This window comes from Tigriopus californicus, chromosome 6 (assembly GCF_007210705.1).
Source record: "Tigriopus californicus strain San Diego chromosome 6, Tcal_SD_v2.1, whole genome shotgun sequence".
Lineage (NCBI taxonomy): Eukaryota > Metazoa > Arthropoda > Copepoda > Harpacticoida > Harpacticidae > Tigriopus > Tigriopus californicus.
This window is the reverse complement of record NC_081445.1, coordinates 1,575,593-1,602,204: the sequence shown is the minus strand read 5'-3', so window position 1 is coordinate 1,602,204 and position 26,612 is coordinate 1,575,593. Positions and strand designations below refer to the sequence as shown.

At 42.1% G+C, this 26,612-nt stretch overlaps 7 protein-coding genes across 8 annotated transcripts in view; 2 read left to right on the top strand and 5 right to left on the bottom strand.

Moving 5' to 3' along the window:
- LOC131882352 (prestalk protein-like) overlaps window positions 1-774 on the bottom strand; it is a 6,146-nt gene extending 5,372 nt beyond the window's left edge. Inside the window, exons 1-2 of the mRNA XM_059229473.1 lie at window positions 573-774; window positions 142-500 (exon numbers count right to left, since the gene is read on the bottom strand). Of these exons, the coding sequence (XP_059085456.1) occupies window positions 142-500; window positions 573-774 (561 nt within the window). The remainder of the gene's footprint in view (window positions 1-141; window positions 501-572) is intronic.
- Window positions 775-867: 93 nt separating this feature from the next.
- LOC131882360 (uncharacterized) lies at window positions 868-1,903 on the top strand. Its single transcript, XM_059229487.1, has 2 exons — window positions 868-1,557; window positions 1,634-1,903. The coding sequence occupies exons 1-2, from the start codon at window positions 868-870 to the stop codon at window positions 1,901-1,903; spliced, it is 960 nt and encodes a 319-aa protein (XP_059085470.1).
- Window positions 1,766-8,974, bottom strand: LOC131882354 (zonadhesin-like). Of its 2 annotated transcripts, XM_059229477.1 has the most exons (10): window positions 8,824-8,974; window positions 8,536-8,760; window positions 7,889-8,077; window positions 6,537-6,668; window positions 5,773-6,097; window positions 4,884-5,144; window positions 3,776-4,119; window positions 3,404-3,703; window positions 1,984-2,197; window positions 1,766-1,899 (listed from the first exon to the last, which is right to left on the bottom strand). In XM_059229477.1, the coding sequence occupies exons 1-10, from the start codon at window positions 8,912-8,914 to the stop codon at window positions 1,872-1,874; spliced, it is 2,109 nt and encodes a 702-aa protein (XP_059085460.1). In that variant the 5' UTR covers window positions 8,915-8,974; the 3' UTR covers window positions 1,766-1,871. The 2 variants fall into 2 exon arrangements, with proteins under 2 accessions (XP_059085460.1, XP_059085458.1); XM_059229475.1 differs by having other exon boundaries at window positions 1,872-2,197.
- Window positions 8,975-12,729: 3,755 nt separating this feature from the next.
- On the bottom strand, window positions 12,730-14,364 carry LOC131882357 (uncharacterized). The gene is made up of 2 exons (XM_059229481.1): window positions 13,897-14,364; window positions 12,730-13,838 (listed from the first exon to the last, which is right to left on the bottom strand). Exons 1-2 carry the CDS (start codon window positions 14,225-14,227, stop codon window positions 12,745-12,747), a joined length of 1,425 nt encoding a protein of 474 aa, XP_059085464.1. The 5' UTR covers window positions 14,228-14,364; the 3' UTR covers window positions 12,730-12,744.
- A 58-nt stretch (window positions 14,365-14,422) lies between these two features.
- LOC131882382 (uncharacterized) lies at window positions 14,423-16,447 on the bottom strand. The gene is made up of 3 exons (XM_059229511.1): window positions 15,380-16,447; window positions 15,110-15,318; window positions 14,423-14,728 (listed from the first exon to the last, which is right to left on the bottom strand). The coding sequence occupies exons 1-3, from the start codon at window positions 15,822-15,824 to the stop codon at window positions 14,423-14,425; spliced, it is 960 nt and encodes a 319-aa protein (XP_059085494.1). The 5' UTR covers window positions 15,825-16,447.
- A 695-nt stretch (window positions 16,448-17,142) lies between these two features.
- LOC131882355 (uncharacterized) lies at window positions 17,143-20,217 on the bottom strand. Its single transcript, XM_059229478.1, has 8 exons — window positions 19,927-20,217; window positions 19,411-19,864; window positions 19,051-19,341; window positions 18,727-18,984; window positions 18,494-18,666; window positions 18,148-18,425; window positions 17,688-18,085; window positions 17,143-17,517 (listed from the first exon to the last, which is right to left on the bottom strand). Exons 1-8 carry the CDS (start codon window positions 20,200-20,202, stop codon window positions 17,243-17,245), a joined length of 2,403 nt encoding a protein of 800 aa, XP_059085461.1. The 5' UTR covers window positions 20,203-20,217; the 3' UTR covers window positions 17,143-17,242.
- A 1,773-nt stretch (window positions 20,218-21,990) lies between these two features.
- On the top strand, window positions 21,991-24,650 carry LOC131882362 (uncharacterized). Its single transcript, XM_059229489.1, has 4 exons — window positions 21,991-22,189; window positions 22,305-22,578; window positions 23,566-23,701; window positions 23,849-24,650. The coding sequence occupies exons 2-4, from the start codon at window positions 22,327-22,329 to the stop codon at window positions 23,950-23,952; spliced, it is 492 nt and encodes a 163-aa protein (XP_059085472.1). The 5' UTR covers window positions 21,991-22,189; window positions 22,305-22,326; the 3' UTR covers window positions 23,953-24,650.
- Window positions 24,651-26,612: the final 1,962 nt, after the last annotated feature.

Below are 26,612 nucleotides of genomic sequence, written 5' to 3'. Positions count from 1 at the left end.
CCCCATGGAGATACGTCAATCTCTCATAAGCATTAATTCATTAGCCTAATCTGGACTTCATTCTAAATCTAAGCTTTTCAGATCATTTAGGTGAAAGCCATGAAGTCACAACTTAGTTGAGATGATTCTAGATCGACGTACTGCATTCAAACCACTTGTCAAATCTTCAGGGCAAGACTTGGCAATGCAACGTTTTTGGGCACAGTGTTCCATCAGCGAACAGTCTCGATCATTTACACAGCCTGGATCACATTTGGGTGGGGATTTTGATCCTGGAATCATCCATTGTCCCTCTGGATTGCAAGTTACGGGTGCCGTTTTTTGACCCTCAACCAGATATCCTCGCCCGCAAGCCAAGATCCCATTGGATCCTAATAGAGTTCCGTTGTGGGGGATGATTATTCCACCATTTCCAATCAGATTCGATCGGCAGGAAATGAGGGAACACATTCCAGATTGGCATGATTTATTGGGCCCACAATTTTCGTCTGTGAGGCAGCCTTGATAGTTTTTTTTTAAAGAAATCAATTATTGACTTTCAAAGCTCATATCGTTCCAATATACTATATTACCTGGAACACAACGGTTATCTTTATCAACCTCCAAATAGTCGAGTTTGGCCTTTCCCCCATCCCAGAGGCAAAACAGATACTTCAGATCGGTTCCATCCAGATGAATTGATCCACTTGGGCATCTATTTTCCATTCTCTCTCCCAATTCCATGTACTTTGGTACACCTTGTTCCATTGTGGAACAAACCGGCGGAGAGCACATTCCATCTTGACATTTAAAACCTCGTGGGCACGACTTGTCCACTTCACATCGCTCTAAAATAATGAGTCAGTTGTATTTGAAACTTGAGGAGGAATGGACCATTTTCAAGATATTTTTGAACCCGCTTGGGTTAGAAATGCTCACGTTGGGGGTCTACTCCTGTTCCATGTTCTCGGCACCTATCTCCTTATGAGTGTGAATCGATTCGAAGAGGAACGAACGACTCATCGGACTATAATTCATTCCCTGACCAAATTCCTCCACCTACTCCCCATAATTCACAACATGACTCGATTCAACATCGATGTGGCTCGAGTTCTTTTTGGACCACTTCCTGACTTGTTGTGCATGACCTCGATTTTCTCGAATATGTTCATCTCGATCGTGGCTTTACTGGCCTTCAACGAGATCATGGTGCTCCGATATCTCTATATTTGCGTGTGGAAGCACGTGGGAAAGCTTAATGACGAGTTCTTCTCGGTGTTCCTAACCTTGGCCAATGTGGGCCTAGCAGGATTATTTTCGTTGATGGCCATGGCGTCGCAGAATTACTACGTGTTCCATTATGGTGTCTGCAAGGGTGAGGATCCCACTATCTTTGTCACTAAATTTTCTCCTTTCCCAACCACGCTAAGAATGCCGGTTATTCTGTGCATCTCGACCGGTTTTGTGCATTGTGTCCTTTACACCAAAATCGTCAAAGTCAAAGTAAAAATCATGAGCCCATCACCAACCACTAGTCTTCCTCTTGACCGAACTCTCCCGATGTGGTGGGCAAATGAGGTTAGTTACATACACCGAGTAGTTTGTTATTTGTGGTAAATCAGGTGTTTTAACGTATGTCAACCTCCATTTTTAGATCACGAACAGCTCTGGTCATCATCAAATCATCAAAGAGGTGGGACAAAATGTGCTCATGGTACTTTTGATCTTGGCATCCTTGCTTCCAGGACTGATTGCGAGACAGTTAAATCCCAAACAAGATCTATATCAAAAGACCTCGATTCGGTTGCTCATAATTTCTCCAAGTTTTGTGGTACCACTCGTTCATAGTCTCATTTTTCCCATGACATATATCCTGCGCCATCCCCAGTTTCTCAACAGGTGTCTTGGACTCCTTTGGTACTAAGGAACCAATTGGAAAAAGAAATGACCGAACCTGGAAATGCTCTTGGACACTTTGCCAAGGTTTGGGATTGCTCGTCGTACCAACGGGCCTCTCCATTCAACGTTGATTGACAAATGACGGGAATAGGATCCCTCAGAGCCTGGCACAGAAAGCGACCTTGTTGACCTTCTGTGATCCCGGTGAGGTCGAACAAAATGCCGAACGGAATGGTGCTTGGACACGCTTTGGGATGACAAGCGCATTGGGATTGATCGCACCATTCAAAAGGTTGACAATCAGAATCGATTGAGCATCCTACGAAGAAAGAAGGCCATTTTCGTACAAAAGGAAACACTTTTTGAACAATGAATTCCACGAAATATCCAGGAGCAATAATGCCCATGTCCTCTAGCTCTACAAGAAGAAAGCGATTTCATGCACATTTTAGAAACCATACTCGATTCAGTGGACAATTCGACCGAGGACATCTCGACCCAGGGTATAGCTCGACCTAGTGGAAAATTCGACACAATACAAAAAATTAAATGTAATATCTTGGCCTATAAATAGTTCACACTCAAGGAGCAAAATTGAAGCTCTGTTGTAAACCGTGTCAAAATCTGAAAGACATCACACAATTCATTATGTGATTCTTTACAAAGCAAGTTCTTTTTGAAAGAACCCAGGCCTGACAATGAAACAGATGTCTTAGAAATCAAATTAGATCTTTTAAATGTTATGCATTTTTGTGTTAACGTATTTGTAAGCAAATGAAATGTTAAATCATCAAATTTTAGTTCTGTTCCATTCGTAGAATTATATTAGCCAATATATTGTGTTTGGTTACTGTATTGGGTCAAGATGTCTTCTGGATCGAGTTGTCCTAGATCGAGTTATCCCATCACCACGAGTGACAGACTGTCAAAAATTTGATATCGTGATGGAGATGAACAAGCAATGGGTGTTCATGGAAATGTTTGACATGCTGTGTTTACATTGAAATTGTTAAGTTATTGGATAGCCCACTGGCTAAATACCCTTGTCATGAGGCGCTGCTCTATTTTCAGAACAATGTAAAAATACAAAGGGGCAGTGTGTGAGACGCTAATGTATAAAGATCAAAGAAGAAACTAAAAATATATTTCTTCTAATTTGCCTGGGAGTGCACAATGTAAAAGCTTGGATACCACATACAAAATTGAAAGTGGTATTCTGCTTTTCGTTTTATGGCAATTTGAAGTCAATCCCTTGGGATACATGGTGTAGTTAAAGGTTTCATCCGAAAAGCGATGTTTCTTTACTTTACTATTTGTTTTTGCCACTTAATGGCAATCCCTACATTTGAAAAGAGTTGGTCTTTTTTAGTGAAATGGAATGTCAGAAACTTGGCCATCCATTCATTGTGGGGTGAAACGGAGGGAAAAAGGATGAATATCGAAAAAAAAATATCATGGCAGTGGGTCATTTCAAAAGTAATGAATGACAAGCTGATAGCTGATAATCAATTTTGACAGTCAGTACCTTTTTGACATGATGGTTGGGCACTATTTGACAAAGGATTTGAGTTTGGCAACCACATTGGAACTTTCGGGTGTTCGGGCAGGAAACAAGTTACTCCCAATTCCTTGAAGCACTGTCCATGCCAACGTATGACATGGCCTTGGTTACATTGGATGTTGGTAGATTCTGATATTTGGAACCGTTTTGATGGGTTGGTCAGATGGGAGTTCGAAATGGGAGAAATGTTGGAACATGCTCGAACCGAGCATATGTTTTGAAAACACATTTCATCGGGATAACAATCCTCTTGTTTGGAACACACTAAAAGTAAAATAATGATTCACTTGACTGTGGCGTACACAAAAAAGAACAATGTCAAAAATATGCATCTACCCCCTCTCGAGCAAATTGGGACTTGAGCTCCATTCTGGAGAAAATAGCCAAGTCTAATCCCTATTCCAGGCTCTGCATTTCGTAAGCAGAAGATTTGAAGTGAGGTCCGAACAAAGGGTGACAACCTTGAGGGCTCGATCCCATATCCAGGATGGCATCGAAACTCCACATGATCTGATTCCTTGAGACCAGAGAGGGGAAAGTCCACCACTCCTCCATGGGTCTGTTTGTAAGGCTTGGAACACGTCTGAGGGACACAATGCTTGATGGACTTGTCAGTCAGGAAGATTTGACACCGCTCATTTGGAGGGCAGTCCTTATCGCTTTGACAACCAAAATCACACCTAGAGGTTGATATATGATAAACGTTTTATTGAGGGAAAGTAAGAAAAAGGCTAGCTGCAATACTGCATTGGAACAGCATCCACTTTCCAACCTGCGAATCCTGGTTCAAGCTTCTTTGCAGTATTTAAATTACCACATACGTTACTGCTTTAGCATCTTAAATGGGCGAACCTGCGGTCATTCCCGAGGGTAAGGTAAAAACAAATGTTGGCTGAGATAACGGAGCGGGAATATCCCTCAATTGGGACACCCATCATCAGGTGGCCGGCCGAGCAAGAGACCTGCCATCTGAGTCTGAGCGAACGAGGGATATTACACATTGGGTCTGACCAAGGAATGTGGCCTCTTTGTTTGAAGAAGGTAAAATTAAGGGGAAAAAATACAAACCTCTTGCCCAAGTTATGCTGCAAGCATCTCCATTCTTGTTAAGAGTGCGGAGTGATAACTCTTATTTTTTTGGTTATAAACCTGTGTCTACTCGTTCTGAACGAGGGGTAAACGTTGTACTCGTAAAAATAAAATAAAATGGCTTGAATGTAATGTAGAAATTTTGTGAGTCATGAATAACGTGATGTGTTTGGACTCAACTTGATTGTCAAATCCGACTCTCAACATTCATTTTTTTCATTTATTCAAACATCTTTTTTAACATGAACAGAGGCTTGGGGTTGTTTTTGTTCGCACTCGTAAGTTGCTCATTGGTCACTGAGCAAATTGGAACCGTGCCCAAACTTAGAGAAGTCTATTGTTGGCTTTCACTTACTTGACGTTGTCGTGATAAGCGCATTCCGGATGGCCCTTGGGAATCCAAACCATCTTGCGTTCGGCAGTTTTGTGTACACATTCCACTGGGATCCGGGTGGTGATGGTTCCATTGTTGATGTCCTCTATGGCAAAGCCCCTGTGGCACACCAAGTGGACTTGTCCATCTGGAGATGGGATTAGATCTCCCGAAAGACCTGGTATCGATGAGGCGCATTGAAGGGCCTGGCATTGGTGGAGCTTGGAGCACGTTTCTTCATCGCTGAAAAGTTCAGACAAAGTAAAGTAGCCAATTTCCAGTGCACAATACTTTATTGTCCATATCTAATGCTTGTTTCAAAATTTATTTTTGAAGGGATCGATTTTTTTTAACATTATGTATAAAGTTTTGTGCATTAAATGAACGGGCTCATCCCTCTACTAGTTTACGTTTTCAAACCAACACCCAGGGCTTGAACCGTAACACGCTCCTGTTTCTGTTACTTTTTGTAAAAAAGTAACGCGTTCCTGTCACTGTTACATTTTAAATAAAGTATCGCGTTACCGTTACCCGTTACTTTTGCAGAAAAAGAGGACCTAAAACTAGGAAAAACGCTTATAGGATTTTTTAACGTTTAGTAAATATGACCTGAACAAGTGGCTCCTGCAGATATTTATTTGATCCTATCAGTGGCAAGTAAGACATTGCATTTGAGAGGGAATTTTAAGAAAAATCACTCATTAAGTAGAGAGGATAGTAACGGTAACGGGCAGGCTAAAAACCGTTCTGTTACCGTTACTTCTTCAGAAAAATAACGCGTTACAATTAATGCCGTTATTTGTCACTCGTTACCTCAAGCCCTGTCTACATACACCAACCAAGCCATATTCCCGTAATTCACCGATTTTACCTGCAATCTTCGTCGGTTCGGCAAAATTCTGTCTTACATCCCTCAAATGGAACATCCTCACCATCTTCTGAGCGCCACGTCCATGTTGGAACTTGTTCCAAACACTTACACTTCAATTGAATCACCGCCTTCAGAGTTCCTTCAAGGGATTGAGCATAGGATCCCTGATTGCACAAGGCATGGGTCTTGAGTCCAAGTTGTGTCCCTTGGCTAAGAAGCCGACCATTCCGGATGAACTTGGAACAAGCTGATGGAACGCATTGCCAAGAGCTGACGTCACACTCATGACATGGTTTCTGGCATGGCATTTCGTCTCGATTACATCCTAAAATAAGAATAGCACTTTGACTAGCCTTTTTCCATAACAAAGAAACCCACTTAGAGCCTAATTGGGGCTTCGCCCCAAATGGTCATCCTTCAAGCAGCTTAACTAAAATCTCAAGAGTTGTTTTGCTGGTTTATATTAGAGATGTAATGGGCTGGAACCCAGCTCAGTTCGAAATGAGCCACCTTCATCTTAGCTCAGCCCAGCCCAAAAATTTTTTGGCTCATTAAATCTCTAGTTTATATATCATTGCAACAACTTCAGAAAAGGGAAGAATGCAAATTAAAGTACCATAAGGCTCATAACGGACAACAGTCAATAGGGCGTGCATACTTGAACACTACAAAGATGAACTCCTGTCACACAGAATTATTTTATGACCAACCTTAGGGACAAAGAAAAAAGATTCTCCCTTCCATTCATTTAACATTCACTTCACCTTCAACACAACGAAGATTCTTCGGATTTGTGATCCATTTGCCTCCATCAGCTCTTTGAACGCAAGATGCCTTTGTAATTGTGGTAGGCTGAGCAATTGGAGCAGGGCCACTTTGAGGTTGAAATACCATACCTGTGATTTATCAGAAGAATTTTCATAATCAATATATTCGAAAAAAGAATCACAAACTTTCCCGGAGCGCAAATGTGCTCCAACGAATCCCGAAAGCAAAAATTTCGGTGACCGGCGTTTCAAGACCAAGACACTTAACACCACATGTTTCAGGCTACCGAAAATTAAAACCAAATGATCTATAAGGAAACGTGAAACCCCATTCAAGACCAACATGCCTTATTTGAATTCATACGGCAGGGACTTCCTTATGCTATTTCTTATATGTACCTACTACTATTTTCACCTGATACACGTATGCTACAACTCTGATACTTTTCATTTTCTCGTGTTTTTCATGGCCACTTGGGCACTCAATCTTTCCCCAACTAATTTGTACTTGCTCTAACGACTTCCTCTCCTTTGGTTTTCAGGCTTGTAAGGCAGCGATTTACACAGCTCATGCTATGTCAAATGTATTTTGAGATAGATATTCTTGTAAAAACCTTCATTTTTCATACGTCCACTGAAGGAACAAAATCTGGTCTTTGGTCTTGTAGAATATTGTTCTCAAGCTAGGTTGCTTACGTCATCGTACAAAAGGGTATTTCTTCCCGGAAAATCCAACCATCCACACCATCAACCTCTTTTTCGTTCGTGGAAGCGACATGCTATATACCCATCACAATCTTCACAGAGCACAGTAGCACTTTAAATGGGTTCTGCTCATGGTGAGCCCATCACCGATCACAGAAAAGAGCACTATTTACAAGCTGTTCTCTTGATGGACCCACCATTTCATTCAGAAGAATGTTTGTTCTTTTTAAGAATTGTGGGAAATTTAAATCCGAAGGTGATGGAACATGTGGTCCTGTATCATTGGAGTATGAATTATGACCGGGGCTGGTCATATAATGAGGTTTTAAGTGCCCTTTTACTCCTTTTGGTCTTAGATGTCTGTGTTCGTAAATGTGTGGACTTAAGTGTCCTGATCTTGACACGCCTAGAACCAAGGTTTCATGTTATCAAGTTCTGCTTGCCAACAGGTCAAAGAGGTCAAGTTGGTCAACGTTTGCTTAACTAAGCGAATTCAGAACTAATAAAAATCCATTATAGAGAGGGAAAACGTGCCTAAGCATCAAAATAGCCCAAATGGTTCATAATACCAATCTGAATGATTTTGAAATGAAGTGCTAGGATTTTCACACCGAAAATTTGATTGGCTGGAAATCGGCACAAACCGTCAGGACAGGTTAGCGTGGCCTCGTCCAACAAATTGGACTTGCTCAAGGGCCCAAACTTGGCTCTAGGGTCCACTTCGTAGGTCATGGGGCAGCTGATACTCTCGCAGCATGCTTGACTGGAACATTGGGACGATCCACTGACACAGATCTGTTGTGGATCCAAGCAATCCTGATCTTTACGACACCCTATGAGAGTATCCAAGTTTACTAGTATTATTATCAATGCGAGTAAACAAGATATCAACCAAGAGCCACTGGAATATGGACATGGATGCTGGTGTTCTGGACTAGCATTTCGGGATTTTGTGAACGGATTGCGTTCTTCTTCAAATGAGTTTAACCCTCGGGTCGCTACATTTACGTATTTCAATTGATCGAACCGTTGGATCAATACGAGTGCTTATGCTCTCTACTCAGAATGAAAGAACTAGTCCTTTTCTGGTGATCAAGTAACAAAAGAGGGCTTGCCCATTCATTCATTGCGTGATCTCTCATTTACTGGGTTTAATAATGCGTTATCAAAGGGACTTGGGGTCAGTCTCATTTGAAGAAGAATGCATTGGATGGTTTCGAATGGGACTTGATTGCTTCCAACTTGAACGTCCCTGTCCATATTCAAGTGGTTCATGTATCAATACACACACCTCCAACACACATGGGATCATGACATTTGCCGAATTTAGGGCACAACCTAGGCCCTTGAGAGGTAGGTTGACAAGCAAAATTGCCTTCTTGGGATCCTTGTAAATTGAGATGACCAGGCTGGCACCGAATAGTAAGCTCACTCCCAAGAGGAATTTGTTTCAGACCATTCCTGATGGGAACAGCGTTCTCTATGTCAGGAATGGAACATCCTCCCATGCACACGCCTAAGTTGGAGCTAGTAGAATTATTACATGAGGAGAATGACCCACATTTTAAATCAACATTACTTTTGATGCAGCGCTCTTGATCCAATTGGCAATCCAAGTCGTTGAGACACCCCTTTAGACAATTTGGCAAGGAGCGACCATTGTAATCCATCAAACTAGGGAGACCTTTATTTATGTGACAAACCGCGGGTTTGAGTTTCAAATTGCCGTGCATTAAATATCCTTTCTTGCATATCTTTATCCCTTCACCATCAGGAGGCAAGGTTTGGACCAGACGTCGATCTGATTTACAAGAAAGGTTGAGAGATTGGTAAACCACCTTAAGATTTCCATTGTATTCTTGCCTTTCAATATGGAGCTGCTTTTTTCATCCATGTTATAACAAGCCTTCGTTTGACATTGATGGTCCACACATTCCTCGTGGAGTCGACAATCCTCATTCAGGTTACATCCTGGGAGACATTTGACTTTTGGTGACGAACAATCCAATGGACTTCCCCAAGAAAAGCAGCTTTCTGAATAACAGCATTTGACCAAAGATGAATCTTCGCCCTTGAAAAAAAAAGACTTTCAGCTTAAAAAGCACGAGGCCATAGAAAACACATAGTTCGCGAACCTTTCTGAAAAACCCCTTCTGACATTGAATGGTCCCAAATGATCCAAGAGTGCGTTCCTTTGCGTCCACTTGTCCATTATCCAAGCCTTCGATGGTGATTGGACATTTCAAGGATTCACATTGAAGGTCAGAGTTGCAGAATGAGGTAGGAGGACAGTCCTCATCGAGAATGCACCCTGGAACGCACTCTTTGATCCCTATGGCGTGGTCTGATTGCCACAGAAGAGACCATTGACCTTCACCTTGTTCAACTAGGGATCGAACACATTCGACGGGAACGAAATGTGAGTGGCCTCCATTAGGTAACGGATAAATAAAGCCTTCTTGACAATGAAGGACTCCTCGTGTTCCAATTGGCGCTTTCTTGCCCTTGGATTCAAATAACTCTATGTTGGCATTGCGAGTTCTTGGTTCTTCGCATAATAAATCTTGGCATTGATGGTCCATGCAAATTTGATTCCGAAGACAATCTTGGCTTTCAGTTTTCAATGTACAACCTAAAGTGAGAAGGTAAAATTAAAGTCTTTTTACGATTGTCATTCATTCATTGCCCAATGGCCTTGATAATTGAAGAAGGCTTTGCCATTTATTACGTGTAAGTAATCCTATTTCAAATTAATCTATAGCAGTCTTCAAATCAAGTGGACAACTTACCAATTTCACAAGTTGGATCTTGGTTCAAAACTGGATAGTTGGCATGGTCTTTTTCACAAACCAATCGGAATGTCTTTGATAATGGTTCAGTACGAGATATATAACCTGGCTGGCAACAAATATTCGCGGATGAGCCGATCGGAAGATGTGCCAAGTCCCGTTGCATTTTGGAACATGGTTCAAAAAGTGCTGACGACGAAGGAACCTTGCATTTGCCTGGAACACATCTGAAAAGACACATCACTATGTACCTACAACCATTCATTCATTCATTCATTCACCCCGTCATAGTCATTATTGGTCTCAGACCTGCTTCGAGAGCACATCTCGTGGATGGAACAATCGTTGTGGTCTTGACAGACCTTGAAGCAGTTCACTGGAATCCCTCCATACGTGGACCAAAGTGGATATTTCCCTTTCAGATATTGGCACTCCACGTGCGACTCATCGGTCCAAGGCAGTAGTGGAACCTCTCGAGAAGTAGAGAAGGTTGGATCGTAACCAGTGGCAAAGCCGATTGAGCATTTCAAAGTTCCGAATTGCCCACTTGCTCTCGGTTTTGATTCGTTGATAACACTTTGTCCCACGTCAGTGATGGTTCCATGATCCACTTTTAAGGGGCATCTTTTTAATTGACATTGGTTACCCAAGTCTATCCTATAAAGACGAGGCATTTTCAAATGACATTTGAGGGTACGTTTTGTGGTTTTGTAATGGCCAGGCCAGTTGTGCTGACCAAAGATTGAGGAGTGAATACTCAGGCGTTGTTGATTGCTTTGAATTACAACATCATCTTTTACATTGCTTGCACAGGGCTATCTTTAAAACGCTCAACAATGCTATTGGTTTAAATAGAATTTTGAGCCATGAAAATCTACCAATCAGTTGAGACCTCAAAAATTTAAATCCTAAAGACATTTTTTTTAGGATCTTTCATAAGCTAAAGTTAGCCAACAAAGCAATTCGAGTTAAGAGGTATTATCTCTTCTACCCTAAATAAGCATTCTGAAATTTAAAAAAAAAAATGGATTCTCTAAAGGCTCAAAGCAAAAAAAAAATATGAACCCCCGTTTTGGCTTAACCTTTCTCATCAATAACTGTTCCAAGACCAAGTTAGAGAAACAAGCTCATAGTAAAGCGTCCTTCATTTCAAAAGGTTCTTGAAACCTTTAACATTGTCGAGCGGGCACCTTAAGTCTAAGGGGCTGAGGTCTCGAAAACCATCTTTTCTTACCTGCACTCTTCCCAAGGCTCACAATCTTCATCTTGAGCTTCAGGGTGGCATCCTGGAACGATTTCAGGGAGAGCCCAGGCCGATCTTTTTCCACGGCTATGAGGGTCGCAATCCCCACTTTGAACGCATATGGCCGAGCCAGATTTGGTCAAATTTCGCCCTTCCACAAACCCAGCTGTGGTTTTGAAACTGCAAGCTGCTCCAATCGAGTAACGACTATTGGAACAGTCTAATCGCCGATAAGACTCAATCTCAGATTGGGAACACGTTAGGGGAACACACACGTGATGAAAACACTCTTCATTAGCTTGGCAGTCAGAGCAAGAGCCACATCCTATATCAGATGTCACACACCTTCATATGTGCATACAGTATTGATAAACAAAACAAACTGTTAAGCAAGCCAATTCTAACCCGGTACACAATCTTGAACGCTTTCATTATCTTCAGTGGTCCATATAGGGCCAATCGTTCCAAGGATGCATTTTACTTTCCGAGCTTCTTGCTTGGGAATGACAAAGCCCTCTTTGCAATGAATCTCGAAGATGGTTCCGAGAGAAACGTTCTTCATGGGAACCTTTAAATCCGAGTTCTTCACGAACAAATCTGGACATTTAGGAATGGAACACAATCCAGAGGGAAGATGACACATCTTCGGGTAGGAACAATCTTTGTTATGCCGGCAGCCTAAGATATATGTTGTACAGGAGAGCAGGTAGAGTTTTGGTCTCTGTAATGGAATTTCTTTCTACCTGGTTCACAGACAAAATTTTGATCCGGCTTCTCCATGCTTTTCCAAGTTGGGATTGAGTCTTTGTGCTTGGAACAATGGACAGACATGGCTCCGGTCCGGTTCTCGTCTCCCAGTGTAAGGATCCAACCCTTTGGGCAGGAAAAGGTAGGACCTGTTTTTGGATTCAACTGGATCTTTCCACCATTTGTTTCTTGTGGACAATCCTTTGGATGGCAGTACCCCTCTGTGTCACAATCGTCTCCTTCGCCGCAATCTCGATAAGTTCTGCACTTCTTAAGGCATGGAACAATCGGATCATTCGTTTGTTTGGATGTCCATGCCTAATGTTTTTGATTCTTTTAACGTTTGGGGAAAGTAATTTCCAAATTGCAACCGGGAAAAGTTTACCATTGAGCTGTCCCTCGGGTTGAGGGCACAGGAAACTGCCAAAGAGGGATCTTTCTGTCCAGGATGGCCAAACAATTGGTCACAAACATACATGTTGTTTATAACTCTTCCATTATAGGATGGGTTGAGATCTGAACAAGTGGTTTGAACGCAATATTTGCTATTGCAGTCTAGACAATTCGGGTTGAGTGGAACACATTGCAACCCATTGGAACAGTCGGTATCGGCTTTGCATCCAGACTCACATTCTGCTAGCGAAGTTGTTTTCCACTTTTGGAGCTAAGAAATGAATTGTTTAGTTATTGAATGATGAGGCTTCCTATGGAAGGGGATTATTTAAAGCCAAGATCTTGCCTGATTTGGAGGTTGAATAGCGAGCATCCAATGGCCAGAATCCTCCTGATAATGTTGGCACTTGATTAGAGCCTGTTTAGTTGGAAGGATGTCGCATCTGTTTTGTTGTTGACAGGCAATAAATGCCTTTTGTACTAGGACCCTTGGATATGATATCACATGTCCAGAATGGCATACGAGTTGACCTTCAGTGGCAACAAATCTAATATCTCCATGGGGAACCACTTTGGGGCAAGGAGAGTGAACGCACAAATGGGTTTGTGTATCACAATAGTACCCTTCTTTATGACAATCGGCATTGGTCAAGCATCCCTCTTCACAACGAAGATTACCCACTTGGAAAGGCGTTCCATCCGACAAGGTCCATTCGGGAACACCCTTTACGGATTGGCAAGACAACTGGACCATTTTTGAGTTCTCGAGTAAAACCTTGCCATAGACTTTGAGCAAATGAAAACTGTTGCACCTCACTTGAGCTCGTTGTCGGGTAAATCGTCGAGCCTTAGGGCTCAGAGTTCCATTTTGGAAATGGATCCTAGCATTTGGGATGAACATTAAATCCTTAAGATCGCAAGGAACGGGATCAAATGCACAATTAGCCGGTTTTTGCACGTGCTCAGGGTCTAATAAAGTCCACATAGGCTGGCAAGTGGAATAGGAACAAGTCACAAATGTCTTTGGGCCACGCGCCTTGAAATGATCCACGGCAAAATGAAAGTCACATTGTAGGACCGAGCGACCGTTTAGCTCTCTCCGGACGGTTCCTTGGTATATCCGAGTCTTACATTTGGGCAAGCATTGCCACTGAGACAGCCTCGGGTTGACATCGCAAGATTTGGACCAATCTGAACATCTGTTCCCTTTGGAACATGGCTCAAATGAGTCGGGAATGCAAGTGGCACATTTCCTCTGACAAAAATCCAATGCCGAGCATTGGCAATTACTCTTGTTTGGGGAACATCCTTTTGCACATATTGGCATTTGTGAGCCACTCAATTTGGACCACGAGGGCGTTGAGGAGGTCTCTGCAGATTCGCATCGGGATGTGAAAACAGAGCCCAAGCATAGAAACGAATCTGCAAAGTCATCTTTTAACACGAAAATAGAAAGTCCATGTCAGGTTTACTTTCATACCTATCGCATTTCCATTCTTGTTCCAAAAGTACTGAACGAGCCGGTGGTTCACGGACCTACATGAGAAATCTGCTGAACCATCCTCATTGGTTTGGATCACTTGTAAGTGGGTTGGAACATGGTCCAAAGAGCAGGATTTGCCACAAAGGTCGGATTCCTTGCAAGAGTTGTCATCACATATCGTGCACCGAATCGGAACACACTTGGGATCACTCAACACCCGTTCTTTATCAAAGATCCATTGCCCAGAGCCATTGACAAACTCGCATTGAACAGTTAAAGAACTAAGCAAAGGAGGTCTGACGTTTGGATCAATGATGACCTTATCCATCGGACACTCGAGAGTGCAAATATCAGCTTTACACTCTGTGGTTCCATCAAAGTTTGGGAATGAGGAGCACAAAGTTTGGGAGTCACTGGCAACTGCACAACGTCCTTTGGCACAATGGGTGGAACAATCCTCGTGAGTCTTACAGCCTGGATATGAGTAATGCCAGTTTATATACTATTCTGGTATGGTTCAATGTCAAATTACATCAAAAGGGACCAAACCTTTCACGCAGTCTTTAACCTTATCGGAGGTAGATTGTGAGAGCCAGTTAACGTCGCCCGTGTTTTGGTCAAAGCCGCAATAGATCGCTTGAAACAAGATTGGATCATCCGAGAAATCAAGGACAAAGTCATCTTTGCACACGAGCATCCCTGAGGATCCAACCTCGGTTGTTTCTCCAACCACTAGGTCGCTGTTGGGGAAATCTAGTCCTGGATTGCAACTAGGAACCACACATTCGCCCTCAATACATTTCTCTAACGTTGAACAATCGGATGGTCTCTGAGAAGGAGAAAAAAATACCAATACTTTGGAGTTGTTGTTTTCTCTTCATATTTGAGTATGTTGCTTCTGTATTTCAAAGTTCAAATAACCAAAAATTCACAAACCATGGTACCACTTGAACTGCAACCATCTCAATGTGCTCAGTTGTAGTTTCAATTATGCGATGTATGGAAAGAAACATACTTGACTTTTTTAAACAGTGATACCGCAGTGGCATGAGAGTTATTATCTCCAAAAAGAGCTCCTTTGCATATTTCAGGCAAGAACATTTGCTTTCAATCCGAGTGACTCCATCAAACTCCATGAATCTACAGCTAAACTTGCCCCCAGTGTGGCCTTTACTGGTTTATTCATTGAGAAATTGGCTTTATGTTTTACCTTGCAAATCAGTTCCTTGTTACACGGTGTAATTGGTATTCCATTGGGATCAAACCATTTGCCATCTTTACAGTTGGCAACGCCTTTGACCAACCCATCGGATTGCATCTTTCCTTTCAAACAATTGAACTCAAAAAGATTGAATTCCCGAACGATTGGATCGAAGTGAGCTTGTACGACGGAATCAAAGCTTGGGCACGAATCCGACTCTAAAACACGTACGGTTCGTCATAGAAGGGCATTTTAGTCATAAAACAATAAATACCTTACCCTTTTGGCACTGAGGGATCAAGGCGACCGATCCTTTGGGTATCCATCCTTGTTTGGAGCATTCCAGCTCTAAAGTTTCCGTTCCAAGTTGCTTATAACCAAGGTCGCACTCAAAGATGGCTACATCGCCCAATTGACCTTTGCGCTCAGGAATCAAGTGTCCATTGGAAAATGGAATGCCTAAAGGGCAAAGCACCTTTTGGGAGCACTTTCCATTGATACATATCTGGCCCTCCGAACAGGAATATTTGAAGGAGCAACCAGGTTCACAAGACAAAGCTTGACCTTTAGGAGTGGTCCAAACTTCATCGCTTGAGCAAAGAGCCAACTCTTCAACATCTGGGACCAATTTGAAGCCAGGTTTGCACGAAATTATCTTGGGACCGTCTCGAAGAGGCACAATTATTCCATGTGGAATGTTTGGTGGGCATCCTTTTGACTTCATACAACGCTGGGTTTCGGGGTCACACAAGTGATCTTCAGGACAAGGTTGGTTGTTGGAACACTCGGGAAAGCAAGGCTTCAGCGGTGTCCCGTCCAACAATTTCCAATTTGGAGACCCATCAAGACTGCAAAAAACCTTTGTCGTCTTTTGGGGGCCCTCAATGCATCGGAAGAGGTTTGTGGTCCCAATTCCAACATCACGAGGATTGAGCAAAGCTCCTTGAAATCGGGTTAAATCATTGGTGCATTGTCTTGGAACACAGGTCGAGTTGACGCAATCATGATCTTCCAAGCAATCCTGGATTGTGCAGCATTTGTTAACTAAAACAATGATCCTCGTTCATAAGTGGTGAGAACGTGGTTCATCCTGAAAAAGTTACTACCTAATTTGATACAGTTTGGCAACGCCAATCCATGTTCCAAAGAGGTCCAATACGGTCCCAACCATCTATCAAAGCCGCAAGTTATATTGGTGACTTTAGAGCACCTGGAATTATATCCGCTAAATACGTAGCCAGGCTGGCATTGCAAGGCTGCCGGACTTCCAACCAAGTTTCCGACCTCGGCCACGATTGTCACATCAGACCTCCTCGTGAAGATCTCCATTGGACATTCCCGAGGACAGTGTTCGACACATTTTCCAAGCTCTGGACACTTGCAGCACCTTCACAGAGAATTGAAAAAGTGTCGATTGAGGAAGATCCCTCATACATTTTGTAAGTAATAAGGAACTTCTCACCATGGAAGTGGCCTTCCATCAGAGAGTGCCCAATCTTGGGCGTAGTCTGTGCATTCAACTTCAATAGCAACGGAACCACTATGAAGGCGATACCCGTCAAAGCATTTGAAGTAATATTGTTGAAAATGTTTTTCAATCCGTCCATTCTTGTTGGAATACGGTAATTGGCAAGGCTGGGGATTCACACATTCTCCATGAGAGCATTCCTTGCCAGTGGGACAATCCCAGTCACTTGCACATCCATAAATACATCGTGGCACTGGTTCCCCAGTCCTCAGCCTCAAAGACGGATGTAAGTGGTTCGACGATTCTTTACATAAAACTTCCACTTCTTTCTTGACCGTAGGTTTAAGATTCATGATCTATATTCAAATGAGCAACCACTTACTATAAATCTTTCAATCAGACGCTTCACAAATGTGTTATGACTTGCACTCATAGATGCAACGTAAATAAGATTTGAAGAAAATTGTATGCACAATTCTAAGATGCACCCTTAAGTCAAGGACTAGCCGGTTCCAGTAATGCATATTTGTTGGTGAATGAAATAGTAAATCAATCTGTGATCAACATTCATACGTAAATTTAACAAATAATTTATATTGTTCCCTTCTACATTCACATTTTATTTTGTATCACCACCTATAGCCTTTATACATTTGATAATGTCACAGGTGGTTTCAAACAAAAAGCAATAAATTATTTCTAATGATGCAATATTCACTATTGTGCCCTAAAAAAGCCGAAATCAAACTGAAGGGAAAAAAATGCATAAATGGCTTCACAAATCTCACCGTTCCAGGTTTACACCTTATGCGAATGGGAAACGGAGTTGGTCTTAAGCCTATCGGTGAATCCAAAAGAGCGTTAGGATCATCCATTGAACAAGTAACGTCTACGCATTTAAATTCTTGGCAAATTAAGGCCGTCGGGCAATCACCATTACTCAAGCAGCCTAAAAAGAAGAAGGAAGAAAAATATTTAATAAAGCGACTTTCTTATCAAAAGACTTTGTTGCAAGAAGGAAGTCGAAACTCGGCAGAAACGCTCCCAAGGCACCACTTGACAAAAAAAGAACGGAAAATACGTGTTTTTTCCATATAATTATAGTATTTTTTAGCTCACCTTCCTCGCAACCTTGAACAGGAGTTCCAAGGATAGCATAACGTGGGATGCCGTCAAAGATACCACATTGAACTCGGACACTTTTAGACGCCTGATTATTGCGCTTAAAAATGAATCCCCGAGAACATGTCAAGGTGACCATCATGCCTAATCGAATTTTATCAGGCCCCTCAATGGAGCCTCCAATCAGCTTCTTGGGTCCAAAGCAAACCGGTGGGACACAGCGGCAAGTTTTGGGATCACATTCTTCTCCTTGTAAGCACGACTCATTGCTGGAACATCCTGATTGACAACTTGCAATCTCCCCGCCAGATACCCAATTTGACACCCTGTTCAAGGCACATTGAACAGTTGCCTCAGAATTACATCCTTGACTGGTTTTGACGACAAAGCCAGGGCTGAGATAAGAGCACACATTTGATTCCTTAGATGTAAAAGATACTACCACAATTGGTATAACCTGCAGATAAGAACTCCACTTGAGCCTTTGGCTTCAATCTGCCCGTTGAGTATTTCTTCATTGCACTTTGTCCTCATGCAAGCTCCTCCCTGACAATTGTGGGCTGGATTGGAACATTTGGTGGCATTGGAACACAATTCCAAGCATGGAGGATCATCTTGGTCGTTGCTTGTTCTCCAAGTAAGGCTATTGCCTTCAGATTTGCATTCCAATTGAATGTTACCAATCAAAATTGTCCCAGTGAACATTTTGAAATCCCTAAGACAAAACTTCACGGCCTGGGAAATATCAACGTTCATCAAAACAATATTTTTAGAATAAACGTTTAAGTTCCGATTCAATCTACCTGGTTCCTGTTCGGAAGATGGTTGTAAATTGCATTCGGATCAAGTGGACCGTCAGCACAAGAGCGCATCTTGCAGACCCGCTTCCGACAAATGTCTCCTTCTTTGGGACAATCAGAGTCCAAAAAACACCCTGACTCACAAATGGGCGGTTCCACAAGATTGCCTTGCACGCCTTGACAAAAATCTCAAATTGCCCATGTGCCCTTGATCCACAAACTGTCAAAGTACTTACTTGATTCATATGAAAGCTTTTGAGTAATGGGGTTGCAGACGAGTTCCAAGGATTTTTGAGGTTGAAGAGGTAGATCGAACAAATATCCAGGATTGCACTTGATCTGAACGGAGGCAAACGCCTCCACTCGCGAGGTTTGGCAATCCATGATGATGGCATTCGGATCCCGCGTCAAACAAGGGCACGAGGATGGGCGACAAGTGTGCAAACTTGGATGGCAATGTTCTTCAAACCCGCATCCAAGGTCATCCAAGCACCCTGAAATTCGTTTAAATGGATCATTCTCAAAGTAAGGCTCGCAACTTTCAATCCCTTGGATACAACCTGGTTGACATGGTTGAAGACCTCTTTGCCCTTGAAACTCCAACCAGACTTGGTCACTCGCACTTTGATTGTCTCCTCTTCCGCAGACAACTTTGGTCGCATTCACAGCTTTGTCCAGTGCATTCAAATAAACGAATCCAGGATCGCACACGAAATCAGGCCCGGCAGAGCTGCTGACGATTTTGCCGTGAAATTGGGTGGGATCCAAATCTTGGCAAGTACTCGGTTGGCACATTGACGTTTGTCTTGAGCAGACCTGTGCCATGGGACAATCCGAATCGTGTTGGCACCCTAAAGAATGAATGAAAGTCTGTGTGGAAGGGTTGGAAAATAAGGTTTAAAACCCTTTTGTGGTTCAACCTCTAATGCATTCGGCCACTTGGTTTAGCATGTCCAAATATCTCCACCTTGATCCTTGAGAATCGTGATGACACACCACTTTGGCATTGTCTCCACCAGAGATTGGGTTATCAACTATGTAACCTTCTTGACATTGTAGTTTGGCCTTGTTCGAAATGGAGAAGCTCGGTCCATCGTCAGCTACGCAAGTTTCCTCCCCAGTTTGAGAGCTGATATGACGCTCTTGGACAATCTTTCCATTTGGAACATCTGCACAATCTTGTATGCATATTCCTTCGACGCATCTCCACAGGTTTTGGTAATCTCCCGGACAATCTTCGTTGACAGAGCAAGTTCCTTTCGGAACGCATTTCAAATTGCGAAATTGCTCATCACGAAGGAACCAGGCCGGACTTTTCCGGTGGTCCTTGTGTTGCTCGCATTTCATATTAAACGGTCGATTAAATCCAATTTCCTTCACAACATAAATATCAATCAAAATTTTGTTAGGGCTTTATTCCCTATTGGATAGACTACCTTAATGACGAAGCCTTGATCGCATCGTGCCTTGACTAAGGTTCCAACCTTGGCACTCCTGGCCTTGAGCAGCACCGAATTAGGGACTGCCAGTATCTGCGGAGGACACACTTTTGGCAGGCATTGCTTTTCGTAGCATGTGTCCAAAAGTGGACAGCCCGCGTCTGACCGACAGCCTTCAAGACACTGAACGGGAACACTGGAAGTGTGGAGAATGTCGCCGTACACATTGTCCTTTATGCCAGATGATTGCCGATACAAGAGCACCCAAGCCATCTCATTGTCTTCCAAAAGTTGACATTGAACTTGGACATTATAATCTGATTTGAAGTGGAAAAAATGTGGAGGAAAACCATATTGTCAGGAGAACAGACAATATTCGTAAAACCAAGAATGGTCACCTTTCACTTTGAAACCAGTTCTTGCCAGGGTGACGAAAGAATCTGGGTGTTGAACAAAATAGCCGGGGAGGCAACTAAGGGTTGCAAATTGTCCAATGACGTTCTCGAGGCCAAGTCCACCGTTTTGGCCATAATCAAAGGCAAGGAGAGCATTTGGGAGTTGTACTGGGCACTTCAAGTATTGGCATTTTCGTGAAGTCCGCTCACAAATCATGCCCCAATCACAATCATCTTGATTCAGGCACCCTGGGGAAAAGAGGCGATTGCCGAAATCAAGGATGCTATAACCAGTCAACTAGCTAGCTGTGGAACGCTTGGGCGAAAAGAAAACGAGTTAATCCCACCTCTTTGACACCCTTGAGCCTTGGAGTTTATGGGCCAAACCCATTGAGGTCCCCAGCTTGTTTCAGTGCACACCAAATCGGCCTCTCTGTCATTGCCGATGATGAATCCAGGGGCACATTTGAATCGAACTCGTCGCCCAATAAATTGCTCGGTTTGTGATGTTAGAACGTGCCCATTTCCGAAACTTGGACTTTGAGGGCATTTCCTAGTAATTTGGAATGCAAAGCAATGTATTTTTAATCTTTTTTATATGAACTAGTAATGATCCATTACTTGTCTGTCTGAGTATTGGACGCTTGAAAAACTCCAAAATATCCCAGCCAAAGGAAAATGCATAATCGAAATTTTCCCAACGCCATCCGAATATGTGGAAGGCCTCCTTCGAACTGGAATTATTTCTTGTAAGAAAATCCCACTTTATTGAGTTTGGCTCAGATAATGTGAATTTCATGGTTCGATATCCGTGACCAAGGGAAGATCTCCATTTTTACGATCGAGGTTCTACATCATAAAATAAATGGAAGCAATTCTCGTACTTAACAGAGCTCTCTTCACGAGACGCTGAGGTCCAAAAACGGCGCAGTAATAGTATTAGTAGTAGTAGTAGTAAAAGTATCAAGTAGTGTGAGAGCGTTTGTAAGGATTCGTCGTTTCCTCACTGCCTGAATTTGGTGAAGTATATTCATGATTCAGCCTAAATGGATACCACACGATTCGGTCTTCCAAGGGTTTAAAAAGTCGTTTTTCCCACCAGTGACAGACCCAGGACAGTCGTCAGCACGAGAGAGAGAAAAACTTGATTTTTTTCCAACATTAGAATGCAACAACAGGGTGACCCAAGGGACTTCGTAAAACAACAGGTTACATAAATCAAGTTTTTTTCATAATTTCATCTTTGTTAAGGCTCTCAAGAGTTGGTTATATTGGATTCCAGTTTTTCATTAAGAAACATTCTGTCATGGGCGTCAAATATCTTTCTCTCGCCGCTTGGTTCTGGTCCCAACTTTTCATATTTGTGGTGCCTTGGTGCTTACTCATTTCTTTCGGGGATGAGCTGACCAGCTCCTACCTAATTAGCTGAACAATGGAGGATACTAGAATGGAAGGCTACACTGGAAAAATAATGGAAGATACTTTCGGTACCCTTTTGGTTGAAATTTGCCCATCAACATTGTATTCTAATAATGTTGAGCCTGAGCAACATTGGTCCACTATCTAGGCTAGTCCCATAAATGATGGCGAGTTTGAGTTTTCAATTTCGAGGTCCTGATTCCAAAGACGGGGGACTGAGAAATCCATAGGGCTAAACGAGTGCAATCGTCTCTTATCTGCTTGCCCTCCAACCCAACACCCTGTTGCTTCAAAAGTTGGGAGATGTGTCCTCATCCTTATTTTTCTAGAGGCTTCGTTCGATTGTGCAGTCACTTTGGCTCTCCCTATATAAAGTCTATCCTTGGTTTGATTCTGTAAAGACTCCTTCAACGGAGAACAGAACATCGTCCTCATAAACGTTCAAGGTAAGAAGAGAGTTGCCAATGACCATTCTTTAGCATGGCATTTGGGTCCATTGTTTTTTTTTTCTCTTCCTTTTTCAATCCAATTGAAACCCGTTCAACTTGAACACGTTTACAGTGTCAGCTAAATCAAGCCAAAGATGACTCCAAGAATAAACCAACAAAGCAAGTGGATGGTCGTGATCCTCTCCCTGACCTCCATCCTGTCCCATAATGTGTGCCAAGGTTGTTCACGGGACTCATCAGATGACGAGTATCGCGTAGTCCGGAGGACGGATTCGGATGGCAAGCAACTGGTGGTGGCCGTTGGTGATGATGCCAGACTTAGTTGTCAGACCAACGTACCATGGAAAACATGTGTGTGGAAACCACCTCGAAATGGCGTCCGGGAAGTGAGTGGCTTAAAAAGACGACCATAATTTACAGGAGCAGGAGGAGGGGCGAAGGGTTCGATATCAACTCTGACAGAACGTTTACTAAAGCTTCTTCTACACAACCTTGACCTCGGGCAAGGACGCAGAGAATGGCGCGGCTCAATTGAATGTGCGGAGCTGAAAAAAGGGCGGGAGTTTTGAGAGAGTTTGAAAACCCTGACATGGATTTCAGGACCGAGTTATTGTTAAAGTCAATCATAGGATGGAATTCTGAGTGCAGGACTGAGCAAGTTATTGCAACTTTTTCGACAGTGGGGGACAAATATGGTATGGGGCCTTTGATTTGACAGTTTGCGCCCTCAAGTTTGTAGGCTTTCCTCAAAACTACTCACACGAAAGATCTAGACGAAACACTATTGGTAAAGTCCATTTAAAATTCAAATGATTGCGTTCATATTAGGGGCTTGCTTTCCGTGGTACCATGTCAACGTACGAAAGAAGTCGCTTTCCCCGACGGTTAACAACAACTATGCAATCATTCATAAAATCATCTCTTTTTTCGAATCGCCTAAACTTGCAAGAATCTGGCGCGTCAAAGTGTCAGTCGTTCGACTCGTCCCAGCCTATTTGTCTTTTTTGACCCCGAAACATTCGGTGTCAAGTCAAGATATTGTGTTCAATCGTTGACCCAAAGTACTTTAGGCCTACTGTAAAACTTATCATGTTGAAGCACTCAAGAGGTCCAGAGAAATCAGAACATTAGACGCTAATCAGGGGATTGTTCCAGGGACTCTTTGATCCGGATGGCCGCGCAAAATTCACGCAGTATATCCTGCTATGCTCTGATGCTGCTATGATGCATGCATGCATGCAGTTAAAGAGATAGCATCAATTTGACTCGTCTGTGTTAAACGTATTAGGTAGGAAAATGCAAGCTGCCGTTTTCCTTAACCAAACGGGTTTGAGTGGGCACACGTTCATCACGTGGTTCCGTTTCTCTTGCAGCTGAAATGTGAATTTGGACGGAAGAAGGTGGAGCACATGACTTGTCCTTCATTTCCCGAGATTCATTTCGACAAGGAGCGATCTGCGGGACAATCATGCACAATTGTGGTGCACCAGATCACCGAGCATCACGAGGGTGAGTAGTGGAGACAATTTACGATGATTGAGAAGCATTGAAGGCCCTAAGTGGATCTCATTGCCTCTGTCGACATCTGTCTACTTGGCTTGGCAATGCTAGCAAATAGTGGCTTTTAACACAAGTGTGTTTCCCATTCCGTTCTAGGCAATTGGGGATGTGAGTTAGAGATTGATGTGCCCACACTTCAGGAAAAGGTCATTGTCAAGGACAAAGTCCGCTTGATGGCGAGAGGATGGCGGTACCCATGATGACACCTACCGCCCTCTCTCAACAAGTCATCGTAACTGATTTTCCTCTTGATGAACCCATTTCAGGCCAATCCTGTCTCTAGTCAGTATTCTTCCTATCAGTGTCACTAGATTGCAAACAGGGTGGTGGGCTTAAATTTGGACAAATGGAACAATGTCCATCTGACACGCGTAAAGGCCTTTAAAGTGGGCACTCCAGTGAATGAATGAATGGCTGAATGGCTTGTGCATTTTTAGTTATCTCCAGAGTGTCTGGTCTTTCGTTTTCGGCGGGCTTTACCACTATGAATTAGGATTTATCATCTGGAACGCAAACCATGCGTTTATCAAGTAGAAGGCCACAAGTTTTTTCCTAACGGACACAACTCAAAAACAAGAAGTGATAAGAAAGTTAAAACAAATACATGACGACATGAATGGATGACTGATGAACGAATGTTTTTTAAAGCTTGCAAAAGCCCACTTTGAACGGCGGACACAAACAAAGTTTTTATTTGTCTTCAAAATCAGAGCCTTCCATCACCCTGTCAACCCTCACAGATGGCTCTAGAACTGTTTTTATGGTTGAAAAAGCATCCATTTTTCTGTTGGTCGTATCGCATGCCTGTTTTGGGTCTCCCGGCCAATTGTGAACCATGTAAATTCGATACATATCTCTGGATTCTCTTTTCTTTCGCAATAAATACATTACCAAATTATTACAAGAATAAAGCCAATAGGGACTGCTCGTTTCATAATGAGATATAAAAATAGAAAAGACAGCGTTAGTAAACCCTCTGCTAACGTTTGTTCTTGCGTCGTTGTAAAGAAAGAGAATTAACAACGCTAAACAACAGTTGATGTTAATGCGTTAACAGTGCTGTTTTCCAACTCTGGAAGCTCTATCCTGAACGAGTAGGCAAACAAGAAATCGTGGTAAATTTTAGAGGGCTAGTCAAAGAAACGACACTCCCAAGATATCTGAGATTTTTTTTCTCTGATAAGCCCTGTAGTAAATTTGAATGAGACATTCAGCAATATTAAAAACCCAAAAAGAACTGGATTGTGGATACCATCAAATAAATAATCACAGAAGGATGTTCCTACAGTTGTTTTCTTTCCATTAATACCACATTAGTATTGGCATGTAGGGAAACCATTAGCTAGCCTCAAAATAACACCTCTGATCTAATTAAGGCAATCTTATTGATTGACAATAACTCGTTACTTGGAAGTTAACTATTGCCTTTACTTTCGAAGTTTTCTGGTACCCTTCATTTAATTTTGATAATCATTTGATCCCATTACTCCTATTGATAGTTTTATAGGGTGATAGGCTGCAACAACAATGCAATAATGTTTGTTTATTGTTTATTGTTTAAATAACTTATACATCAAATTTGGTGATAACGATTATGGGTTAAGAAGTTGGACTAGATTCTTTGGGAAAAAAATCAATTCAGTTAGCTGTGTGGCGGCATTACTATTAACTGCTGTGAAATATAAAGATAATATTTTCTTTCAAAAAAGACAAAAGATGAAAATAAACCAGGCCCAATAATTAAGAAAATGAAAAAAAATTGATTCCCAGATATTATAAGTTGCTATTGTTTTTTAATCAATAGCAAGTGTGAAATTTGAGACTCTGTACACCACTGAGTTTTTATGATTAATTTTCAATTGAGCCAAAACAGTGTTCCTAAGCAATCAAGTTTACAATACTGTGTGGCAACCCTGATGACAACCAAAGAAAAGCAAGCACATTGCAGTGGAGGCAAATTATGTGATGCTCTGATGGAGGTTAGTAAAGGAACTCCTACATTGGGCATTGGTGACCCCGACATTGGTTCTCCCGTACTGAGACCATTCCTTGTCATAGCCAAATACATAATAATGTTCCCGGCTATCTAATGAAGTTATCAACTATCAATTACTTACTGAAGTTAAATGACAGTTGTGTTGAAAAGAGGCTGTACTGAATGGATTATTTTCTTTGCACTTTTATTTTGGTGTACTTGTGTCACAAAATCTCAAATTGGGTGCAGCAAACTACACTAAAGCCAATAATGCAACTTCTTAAAATGAAAAACAGAAAAACGTCCAATCTTGAGATTATTACAAACCGAAAGTGTTATTTTTTCGGAGTTTTGGTCAAAACCATCTGAATGTTAAAAAATGCCCCCAAAATGACAAGATATTTGAACTACACACCAAAAAAGTCTCTTCTCATCACTCTTATTTTACAATCTCGCATAAACTCAAATCATTCATAAGAAGTTGAATCATTTTTGATTGTATCTGTCTTCACATGATTTCAAAAGTTTTAAATGAAGCAAAAAAAGTCATGGTTCTTCTCTACTAACGTTCTTTTTTCTTTTTTGGCCGCTAGAGTTGGTTTAACTCCTACCTGGCAGTCCCTATACTTCCATCCACTCCATCTCCAGCAAGTCTGTTTTTATAAGAGAATGAGATCACAGTCACAATATTTTAATATCCTCTCCGATTCGTGATACTGTGATCACTTCCAGGAATGCCTGAGCTGAAACGAAACAGATTAAAAAAAAAACAATCTCCTAGATCCTCATTTCGGATTGGCGTACATTTTCCTCCCATTTTTTAAATTATCCGGCAATTCTGTAAAAACCGACCAAGAAAGGAGATTGCCCATATAAGGAAGTCAG